Below are 11560 nucleotides of genomic sequence, written 5' to 3' on the forward strand. Positions count from 1 at the left end.
AACAGAGAATTACAGCTTGCTGTAATTTTTTGCAGATTTAGGTTTTTGGTCAATTTTGATGCCTAATGGTCCCAAGAGCTTCAGGGAAGCTAGGGAATTATCAAACGATGTTTTGGTGCAACTTAAAGGCCAAAAATAGAGAATCCAATGTGTTGTAATTTCTCTCCAGGTTTTTTAAAGTGCTCTTAAGTGCATGGGAAATCACCGCTTGCTTGGGTTCTTGACCATGATGACTTCTACTGCTGTTATGCTGCCGAAATTGGGCTAGGGTAGGGAAATTTCTGCCCGATAAAAGTAGGACAGCTTGTAGAAGCTCACCGGTATTCTCAAGTGCAATAAGAATAAAGAAATACCAAAAGGGACGCCAACTCGAGGCCAACAAGGTGTCTACTTTGGAGCCCTCTAGCTACCAAGTCGTGGATTGTTTGAAGTCGTAGAGTTCAAATTACAGGTTTATTTGTGAAGTTTCTTTGTGTCCTAAAGTACAGGGAAAGTTAGACGGTTTATTTATGGGTGAAAGATAAAGTTTACTTCCCTGTAATAAGGCTAGAGGCCAGCTGCATTGGGAGCCCCTTTTGGTGCTTAATGTCTCGAATATTCCCTAGGTGTTTTGATGTGCTATCTTGAGCTTTTCATGAAGTCTCTCGATTTTCTTAAAATCATGAAGTTTTTGGATTGATTTGAGTTGTGTTTGTCTACAAGGTAGCTAGTTCTACCTAATTGGAGAGTAACCATGTATAGTTTGTGTTTGTTGGTGGTTTTTTTGGTGAGAGAAGATTGGTTTATCTTTTATGAGCGTAATGTCCCACTCTTTATACGATGATTTTAGGTGGTGTTATAGAGGCCTTCATCTAGAATCCTTCACAACGATCTGGTCATTTAGGTGACATACCCTTTCTTATAGAAAAGTAATTGTCCGCAATTACACCTTAGTTCACTAACATAGAAGGAGAGTTTTAGGAGACAATATTAGCATACAACATGCATAATGATCATGTTCAGTGCTATGCTACACACAAATGCATGGCAATCCACAAATTTAAAGGTTAAACATAGACGCCCGAGGTGTTACATATACTTTGTAGTGGTTTTCTAGCAATGTGTGACCAAAACCACTCAATGAAAACCATACTAAGTACCCAAGACTTGTGTCCAATTGTTATGCCAGGTCTATGGAATGTGTCCAGGGATATAATCCAAGCGTTTAGTGAGACCATCAGAACGGGTCCTTAGATGACAACTCTTCGTAAACATGGGTCTTGGGATGCCTGAAGCCGGGTTGGTGGTAATCGTCCTAACGGGTCTGGAGACTTTGTCCAAACAGTACGTCGGGTTTGGTGTATGGGTCTTAGGACACTTTTCAACCTTAGAATTAACTGTCCGGTGATTGTTCAACCCTTATACTCGGTCTTAATCGCTCAAAGCCGGTCTCATAAATTAAGTGTCCAACAAGTTCAAACAGGTTCAGAAAAATTCTAGTAGGTCCAAACAACTCCGAACATAATCAAACATGTTAAGACAAGTTCAAATAGTGCATCTAAATGTCACAAGTGATGTAGTGGCAACGCCCGTTGGCTAGAGCCAAAGAAGAGAGATCGCAATTGATGACGTGGTTGGCCGTACATCAGTGTTGATGTGACATTTGAAAATTGTGTCGGATATTGCATGTGATGATGTGAAGCCTGTACGCAGTTTGAATTGCTTTTGGGCGACAAATTTTTTTGCACTTACTTTTGGGCTTAGTGCCAGCTTTTGTATCTGATGCTTTTTGGGCTAAGGCCTTTATAAGTATGCCTTGGGGGTCCACTTCAGCAAATCAGCTTGGTAGAAAATTGCAAAGTGGACTTGTCACAAGACGGGCACCACGTGCCAACAGAAAAGAATAAACTGAACAAACTTTTAGCACTTCAATAACAACTGAACTGAAAGAGAGAGACGACACGCGACACGGAGTGGCGGAATACCACCCCAGAGAGTATTGGCCCCAAACCTTGGCGCCCCTTTCAGTATTTCTTTATATTATTGGAACTCAGTATAATGCCGGTACTCGCGCTCTGCACCTTCTCACTGAAGCGTGACAGAGACTTAGCCCTCTACACTTATTTAAAGGCCATTGGCCTATGAAAAGCAGTTTACATGAAAAGCCTTCAAACTGAAAAGCAACTGGTCCAAAAAGTACTAGCACCAAAATCTGCCAGCATGTTTCAATCCATACAACTGCCACGTCAGCACTGTCAACGGAAAATCCGGGCTGTCTGTACAACTGCCACGTCATTAGTTTCTGTGCAAGTCTTTGTGTGTGTGTGTGTGAGGGTCCAGCTTTATTTTAATTCCTTTGTCACTTGGGCCTCATCGAACAGGGTCCCATAAGTTGGTAGGACTTCTTCTTCTATTGTTGCTTGTTCTTCTTAGAGTTTAGGCCCTTTGGCCGGGACCTGCAAATCGGCTCCGTTCTTCAGTGGCTTGACACGTCAACAGTTTGTAACATCCCCTCTTCTTGAAAGAAATTAATCGTCCGCGATCACAACATATCCTGCAAAACAACTCAAGCTAGCTCAAAAATTTCCAAGGGTCATTCCGAGGGACAATCAGTTTGCTCTTTTTTTTTGTTAAGAAGTTGGCTTCTCCTTTCGGCTCTTTTGATCAAGGAGTTGGCTTCTCATTTCTTTTAGCTCGGAACTCTTGATATTCCGACGTAGTAAAATTAGCCATCACACCGAGACCGCACTGATTTTCCACGGGTGTCTTGATGCACTAAAATTACATACTGAGGCAATCTCATCCAATTAGGAATATTCAGTGGTGGGCACATCACAATGCAACACGAATGCTCACATATGCATGTTACAAGACACAACAAACAGCGCCGTTGAGCACTCCCCTGAGACAATCGGTCTGTGGTATGAAGCTACTCAACGACTACCTCGTCACTCCTCCCGCAAATAACCAAAAAAAGGTCCAGGCCATGAGCTTAGAGGATTGTACAACCAAACGCTCCCCAGACCGCAATCTGCGTCGCTTGGAGGTTCAAGCATACAACTAAACGCTCCCCAGACATCGGCCTGCATCGTTCGGAGGTTTTCTAGCATACAACGGAACGCTCCCCAGACATCTGCCTGCGTCGTTTCGAGGTTTTCAAGCATACAACGGAATGCTCCCCAGACATCGGCCTGCGTCGTTCCAAGGTTCAAATAATACCAAAACAACATTTCTCACTTCTCTACTTGGGAGTAAAATCAGCAATCAATGAAACCAATATTAAAACCAGAGTCAAACAATTCAAATCGACACCAAGACATGTTTAAAACAGATAGCATCCATTTGAAACAATACTTTCTCAAACAATGGTCAAAAGTATCTGACTAGAAAACAACTAGAGAGGTCATTCAGGTCTTTGTTCGGACAACCGAACTTTGAGGACAATTGGCTTGCCCCTCAGCATCACGGTGATGGTTCGGTTCCAAACGTGGAGAGTCACATCATTCTTGTCGTGCCAGGGCATGCCCAAGAGAATGTCGCAATTGCCCAACTTCATAATGTGGAAATCGGCTTTTCCTTGATAATCTTGTATAGTCACTGGAAGAGCACCAATGAGCGGTACCACTTTCTGAGTTTGCCCCGTGGCTAGCTCAGCTTCAATTTCTCCACCCTCTGCATCATAATCAAAGTGCATCTGCTTCAAAAATTCTGGATGTATGAAGTTCTTTGTAGCTCCGGTGCCAAAGAAAATAAGGGCTTTCGAGCCGTTCACTTTGCCATATGCTCGACACAATTCATTTGTACTTTCAAGGCGTATGCCATAGATATCAGGAACTAGTCCAACAGCAGGTCTAGCCCTCTTAGCCGGAGGTGGGCCTAGGGATCTGTCTGTCGTGGGAGCAGAAGGTTGCTCTGAGGATGTTGAGGCTTCTCTCAGGACATGTATTGAACGTATGCCCTGTTTGGAAACATTCGAAGCATCGACCTTCTTGTAACAAGGTCTCTCGTTGACGGTGTGTCAGACGATGCCGTTGAGGCTGATTTTCACGAGGTTCCCGAGAATTTGTTCGTTGTTGCTGGGAGTTCTGATTAGTGGTTGGAGTTGCTTCCATGGTAAAGTCCAACTTTCCTTTCATCATTTTGTAGCCGACCACGGCATGGTCCATAAGCTCTTGCATGGTTGAAACTTGCTTGGACAAACAATATTCCTGCAATGGTGATGGTAATCCAATGGTGTAGCGCTCGCACTGGTCCTCCAAGGGAATGAACTTAAAGAAGGACATCGGAAGGTAGACGTCGAGGAACCTTTGGTTATAGTCCTCCATGGTCTCTGTGGCAAGCATTTCAAGTTGCCCCATTCTGACCTAATCTGGACTTCGAATATAGAAGTCATGTAACTACGTGAAAAAACTGTCTTGAAAGCTTGCCAGGTCCTTGGAGCATGCAGTTGTGTCACGATTGAGCTCCACCATTGCATAGCATTATCTTTAAGAAATCCCGTTGCTCAAGAAATCTAGGATTCTTCTGTATAGTTTCCCAAAGCATAGATGTTATCGAATTGCTGTAGGAACTGCAATGCTTTCTTCCGATCTTTCACCTCGGAAAAAGTGAAAAATTTGATTGTCGTGCCGCCATCCTTGAAATCTTTGGGTTGGTTAGGCGCATATCCTACGTACGGATAATAAGGGTATCCATATGGGCTCCAACCATTGTAGCTTGGTGGCGATGGCGGTGGTGGTGGGGGAGGTGGAGGCAATGGCTGTGGCAAGGCGGTTGCACTGGATCAAGGTCAAATGGCTACATCATATTCCTGAAGACTCCCCCGATCAACACAGACGGCTGGGAAGGTTGCCAGTTGGAAGCCCTCGTACTTTCTGGTGCGAGAGGAGGAGGTACCATCTGTGGCATCAGAGGGGGTAACATGTAATTCAAAAATTGTTGAAAACTTTGAAGCATCGGAAGGTTCTGCTCAGGATGCCGCGAAAGAATGTTGTGAAGCTCGTCGAGACGAAACTCCAAATATTTTGTTGAATCCATGTACGCCATGTCTTGGGTTCTTTTGTGGCTTTATGCCCTGTAAGACAGAGCGATGAAGACGGAAGCGCGCCGATGCGCGATGAAGTAAGGGTGGGAGTGGCTAATAAGTCCGTGGTCGGTACGCGAAGATACTTCAAATAAAATTTCAATAGTCTCTGGTTTGCTCTGTTTGCTCTTTTGTAGGACCGGTATGCTTTCAGAAAAGTACACGCCTGATGCTCTGATACCACTATCACAAGACAGGCACCACGTGCCAACAGAAAATAACAGACTGAACAGACTTTTAGCACTTCAATAACAACTGCACTGAAAGAGAGAGACGAACTTGGAATCAATTTCCTCAAATTTAAGGATCAAGGTACTCATGATGCTGCATGGGTAAACCAGGTCTTCTTCATCAACTATACGGATTTGCTAGCCTCTTACAAGCAGGCCGTGCAGCTCGACACCAGTGCCTCACCAGGGAATGTCATGTGCGCATTGGTTGTGCAGCGTCCGTGCCCAGTGGACATGCTATACCTACTTCCATAGCCAAACAGTGTCTACCCTAGGGTTTTAGTTGGGCAATTTTGTTAGCGTGTTTGCACGATTTGTTTGGGGGGTGGTGGGGATTTGCAATCTTATATTGAGTAGTGGTATGAGTAGAGACTTGGGTTGTACGGACACTTAGAGCATGATGCCAAAATGTGAGGCTTTCTAGGCTATTATCACGTGTGTTTGACCTTTGTGTGAGTATCTACAGTTTGTATATTCTTGCATATGGCCATCTCTATTTGTTGTTTGCTTACAAGCGTCTCATTTCAGCACACAGTTGGAAATTTGTTTTATCTACTGTAATATTTGAGACTCTTATGTTTCATTGTGCTCATAACTCTTACAAGAGGAGGTGGGGACTAATTAGTCACTCCCCTTTAGAGGGCGAGGGAGCAGAGGATTGATATTTGGTTCAGAGATATGATCTTTGGGGCCGACGAGCATTGTCTTACGGGTGAATGTCCACTGTCTTGCTGGCATCAGCCAGCAGATGCCCTTGCTGTCAGTTTTGGAGTTCGCCACTGTTGAGTCGTTTGTTGGCAAGTGAGAGATCACTATCGGTAGTTGCTTGCTTCACAATTTGAGAAACTCATAGTGGGGCCTTGGCGGGTAGGCGGGGACGGTGCATTTGGATCTATTAGGAGTAGTTGAAGGTTATTGTTGCAATCTTGTGCTAGGAAAAATGAAGTTTTGGAACATAACTTTGGTTTCATCTTCACTGGTATGCAGCATTGCAGCTAGTAATCATGCTTTTGCTTCAGAGAATTTTCTGCATACCCGCTCAAAGCTCTAGTGCAAATGAACATGTGGAGTCTGTTAAGTCATCATCTCAAAGCAACAGTTGGAAGGATTGTTTACCTGAGAGTGGGATTTTGAGACTCGGTGCTTTTTTGTCTTGAGACATTGGGAAATGGGTGATCTGAATGCTGACCGCCAAAATGACTGCAGATATATATTGAAGATTTGTAGTTTCAGTTGTGGTAAATAAGTGGCCGTCCCACAACTAGCGGTGGCATACCTTTTTTAATTAGCAGAGAGTAATTCCATAGAATGAATCTGGATAATTAAGCAGCCCATCATTTCCGCATAGAGTGTCTCTTCTGAAATTTGAGTCCAAACTGGTATAACCAGGTACCCTCAGTGCCAAGCAGCAGCAAGGGAGTGCATTGCAGAGCACAATGCACATCAGAGGGGGAGCTTCTCTAGTAGACAACTTTTTAAGCGTGAGACATACTGGTGCAGCTAACATCCTCAATGTCAATGGATGACCACAACTCCTCTATAGCTTGCACTTCCTTTGTGGGTGCATTTTCTGTCAATTAGCTGCTCAGGGAGGTCATTAATAAGTTCACATTTTTATTTACAGGGGTATCATCAAAGGAACTAAACTTTATAGATTGAATAGGAAGAGGGTACTTCACAATCATGGAAAATTTCATAGGTAATGGATTTCAATAATACCCCTCGAATACACGTGATATGTAGTTTTACATACAGTTGAATGATTGTCTTTGATCTCACCGAAAGTGTGGACTTGATGTTATTCTTTTTTTTTTTTTTTTTGGCAATCTGATGCGAAGCATCAGCTAGTTTTACGGGATTGCGCCCACACACCCACACCCGCATGTCACAGAAGCTGAACCATAGCGGGTGTGCTTAAAGCCCCTCGCCTTTACCGCTAGGCCAACTCCCCTTTGAGTTTCTGCGAAAGTGTGGACTTGATGTTGTCCATCTTATATCACAAACTGAGAAATGCAAGGACCCTAACTGCTCCTTTAACTATGAGAAACACTCGAGATAAATTTGGGTATCTTTCATTGTCAAGGACTATCTCTTGCATTTTATAACATGTAAACAAACATCTTTTTCAGTAAATTTTGAAGGTTTTTAACTGACTTGCTTTTCTTTTTGTCTCCTTGCAGCATATTGGATGCCAAGGTTCAACAGATAAGTATAGGCATCCAAACAGCCTTAGAAGGTGCAGCAATGGCAGAAAAGAAGTGCAATGCCCTTGGTGCCGAGCTGGTTAAAGTGTTCCGGAATCTCGCAAGATCAAGCAAAGGAAAGTGCTTAAATGGCACTAGAGCAAGCGATGGTCGGCATTCGCGGTGTGCTGTGAGGCGCTCAAACATAGACACTAGCTTGAAAGGAAGAGGCTCTCCTGCCCAACATCCGAGGAGAGCTTGTCTCAAGTCATCTTTAGGAAGTCAGTATAAAGAAGGTAGAATTTTAAGGATGAACCGCTTGTGCAATACATTCCATTGGTGTTGAAATGTCAATTTCATGTTTTTGTCATGTACAAATCCACTTGTATACTCTAGATTGGTTGCTTTTTGTCATAGCTTAGCACGAGGCTGATAACCTTAGTAGAGATAATACTAGCCATTCAAGGGGTTTGGAAAAATGTGCTCCATTCTACTAGGCTAGTTAACTTATTTGTTGAGCCTAGAATTCCAGGCCAGCTTCACTGAGAAAAATGAAAAGAATGAAAAGGAAGAAGTCTATTGCTTGCCATAACCTCCCACAGTGCATGCAATACAGCTTCCTCTAAACAAGATTAAGGGTCACATTGGCATTCTATAATATAATTTTTTACTAGAACCTATATGAGGCCCTTAAATGAAAGGATCCATTTATCAACTAAAATACACGAGAACATTTCAATACATGCAAAAGTCAAATGTATGCCTATGTCCCTTCTTCACTAAGGCTTGTTTTAGAAAGCCAAAAAGCAATTTTATGATAGATCCAAGGCATAGTAGATCTAGCCTAGAAGCTGGACCAGCTTTATCTTTGGTAAAATGATAGATAGTGTAGACACTCAAAAATGCATACAAGTTGTTACGATTTTGAAGTTTTTGGGCAAAAATCACAATGCCATTACCTGGGCAACTGCATGTTTCCACATGGGAAACATGTATTATGGATAGAAACTTGTGCTTCACATTGGCAAGCCTAAAAGAAAGTCCAAACACCAATGTCTACCAAAGCTATGCGGATAATTATGGCTTTGTAATCGTTTCGGTCAAATCTTATATATATGAGGAACTATTAAATATCATGGAATGTATGTACTGTGCAACATGCCAAAGCAAGCATATGTATGGACTCTAATTTTTATTTTAGAAAGAGTATGATCATAGCATACATGTACCAAAGCTAGGATAAAAGACTTAGTCATGACCATATGATGTATTAGATCTCTTAGAATGAAGCAAAACATTCATGATACTTGTATTAAGCTAGTTTTTAAATGCAACATATGTAAGCTATCAAAATAACCTTTTTTTTTGTGTATACATTTGCATGGTGAAGCTTGTCTATAGGTTGCATCATGGTCATGAAAGAGCATTTACAACCAATGCCACATGATCATAAGCAATAGTGTACAAAAAAAATAATTAAAAACAATCATTACAATTGAGCCTCTATTACCACTAGCAACACTTAAACTTAGTGCAAAGCTGGAATACTTCAAAGTCTCAAAGCACATAATAAAATTGTGTAAGGCATTCTCAAAACCGTCACAATCGGGGTCATGCGGCATGCAATTTGCATCGTCCATCAATAGGAGTTTCTTGAGCGGAATCCTATCGTGCAGTCGTCGTATATGCAACACGTCAGCACTCAATACGTTCACCTGCCTCCTCCAATGTTGTCAATGATTGCATGGCAACTCAGCGCTCAGAATAATCGCATGGTTGCTCCAACAATTGCACACCAACTCAATGCAGGTAATTTTGCTCTATGCCCGCTTAGCAAAACATATTGCCTACATACTTTGACTTACTAGTCCCACTCCCCCCGACTGTGACAATTGGGAAAGGACAATGCGCTGGTCGCCAATGGGTCGCTATTTTTTACGGGGAAAGGACACTTACCGTCCATTCCCTACCCCTTCACAATCCACAATGGGGTTCAACAAATTTGTTCAAAGCATAGTGAAATTTTTTCTAATTTTCATAAATTCTTGGCTAGCAAATCATACAATTGCTATGGTACAAGATTCCCACATCATGCGCCTAATGCTAGGTTTCTTGTAAGGTGACATTTACAAAAATCAAGTTTCTAAATATCTATGTTAAACTACACCTAAGATTCCACATGAGGAAGATTCACTCAGCACCTTTGTATAAAGGTTACCTGGTTGCAAGCTCTCTTTGACTCAACCCCTTGTTTGTCTTTGGTTCCCTCAAGGTTTTAGAAAACTTTCAAATTTATGGTGTTCGCAAAACATGTTTTTTTTTTTGGAGAATATTCTTGTATATGATGAAAGCTTCATTGAGAATCTTTTTCAAAAAGTGAACAGAGTCTTTGGGTTGGCATACTAGTTTTCCAGTACTTAGGTTATGAGGGCATCAGTGTTTGAGAAAGATGTGTCTGAGCTTAATATCGTGCCATTTTCAATTTCAAAAATGCCCATTGAGGGCAAGGGGGAAAAGGAGAAATTCCGCCCCAAAATAGAGAAAAATAGTGTAAAAACTTGAAAAAGTAACCTAACTTTTTAGAATTTCCTCTCGGTAAATTCAAGGAAAGGAATTTTGTATGTTTGGAAAAATGATTTCTCCCGAACACTAGAGGGCATATACACATCAACTACCCTAGTTTGAATATTACTAGTATTAGATGATCATACCTTACTATTTTCAAAAGTTCATTGGACAAATATGGGAGTTGCTCATTGGTTATTAAAGTGTTGTTTTGTACATTCACTTTTCTTCATACGCCTTTGCGTGCTCTCAACCGTTTACAAATGTCAATTTGCTCATACGAGCTACATTTGCACTTAAGAACAAAGATGTTATACACTTAGGAAAATGTCCAAACATTGTGACAGAAACACCAAGACTCGTCCCCAAAGAGTTGGTCTAACGGTACGGCTTTGGCCTCTCAACCTACGGGTTGTGGGTTCAAATACCCCGTTAGGTCACACTCTAGAGGGACACCTTGTGCTCACCTGGTATTCACATTGCTAGGGCTCTTGCCCTTGGACAATCAAGTGCATCCTCCTCCTGGGGTGGGTCACCCGAGGAGGAGGTTCCTAGCTCGTTGCTACGAGTTCTCTTCGTCGTTCTTAGCACGTGGTGCATCAATTAGGTGGCCATGGTGATTCCTACGCGTGGCTCTTGCCCATGGTATGTAGCCCTTACACCCGACCATGTAACATGGCTAATATTTGGAAGGGATAAGCACCTCCCCTTGTGGGTCCTCTAGTGTGTCGGAAAAAAAGGGACCAAGACTCACATATCATAATACATGGTCCAAATGATACTTAAATTGTTCTTAAATAACTTTCAAAGTTCCCTTTCAATATTATCATAAGTTGCCCCCTAATTTAAATGTAGAGAAAATTATACATACAACCCAGTTTTACTCCTCCCTATTTTACACACAATACCTGATATAATTCCATACATTTTGAAAGTCCATCTTCTTTGAGATATTGACATCTTATATGTTCATCTAAGTCTATATTTACATGTCCAATCCTATATCTTCGATATGTTTTTTAGAGTTGAATCTTTCTTATTGCTCCTATTGCCCCCCCCCCCCCCCCCCCCCCCCCCCCGGCGCCCCCCCAAAACAAAAAAAACCTTCTCTCTCTCTCTCTCTCTCTCTCTCTCTCAGACTCGACCCCCTTCCTTATGTTTAAGTTTAGAAGAGAAACTATGGGACCCTACACCCCACTTCTATGCTTTTCTAAAACCTCTCCTCTCTTGAACTTACATCATACAATAAGTTCCAATGGTCAATTTCTCGAGGGGAAAATCAAGATAGGATTAACAATGGGGAGGATGAGAACCTCCAATGCAATTTGTGGACTCAATAAGAAGATTAAACATAAGATGTGATTGTGGCCAGTCAAGGGGAGTTGGCCTAGTGGTAAGGTGAGGGGCTCTAAGCGCACCCACAATGGGCGCAATCCCATAAAACTAGTCGAAACGGAACTTCGACGACTATTTAAACAAAAAACAAATGTAATTGTGGCCAATGTGCACCCCCATAACTT

The 11560-nt window shown here is 42.2% G+C and overlaps 1 protein-coding gene across 2 annotated transcripts in view; it reads left to right on the top strand.

Annotated features, from left to right (window-relative positions):
- The window catches only part of LOC147426511 (uncharacterized), a 122331-nt gene extending 114461 nt beyond the window's left edge, over positions 1-7870 (top strand). For both annotated transcript variants that reach the window (XM_086498957.1, XM_086498958.1), the window contains exon 4: positions 7473-7870. In XM_086498957.1, the coding sequence (XP_086355083.1) occupies positions 7473-7821 (349 nt within the window). In that variant the 3' untranslated portion in view covers positions 7822-7870. The remainder of the gene's footprint in view (positions 1-7472) is intronic.
- Positions 7871-11560: the final 3690 nt, after the last annotated feature.

The sequence above is a fragment of the Adiantum capillus-veneris genome, chromosome 24, assembly GCF_014529385.1.
Source record: "Adiantum capillus-veneris isolate H3 chromosome 24, ASM1452938v2, whole genome shotgun sequence".
Lineage (NCBI taxonomy): Eukaryota > Viridiplantae > Streptophyta > Polypodiopsida > Polypodiales > Pteridaceae > Adiantum > Adiantum capillus-veneris.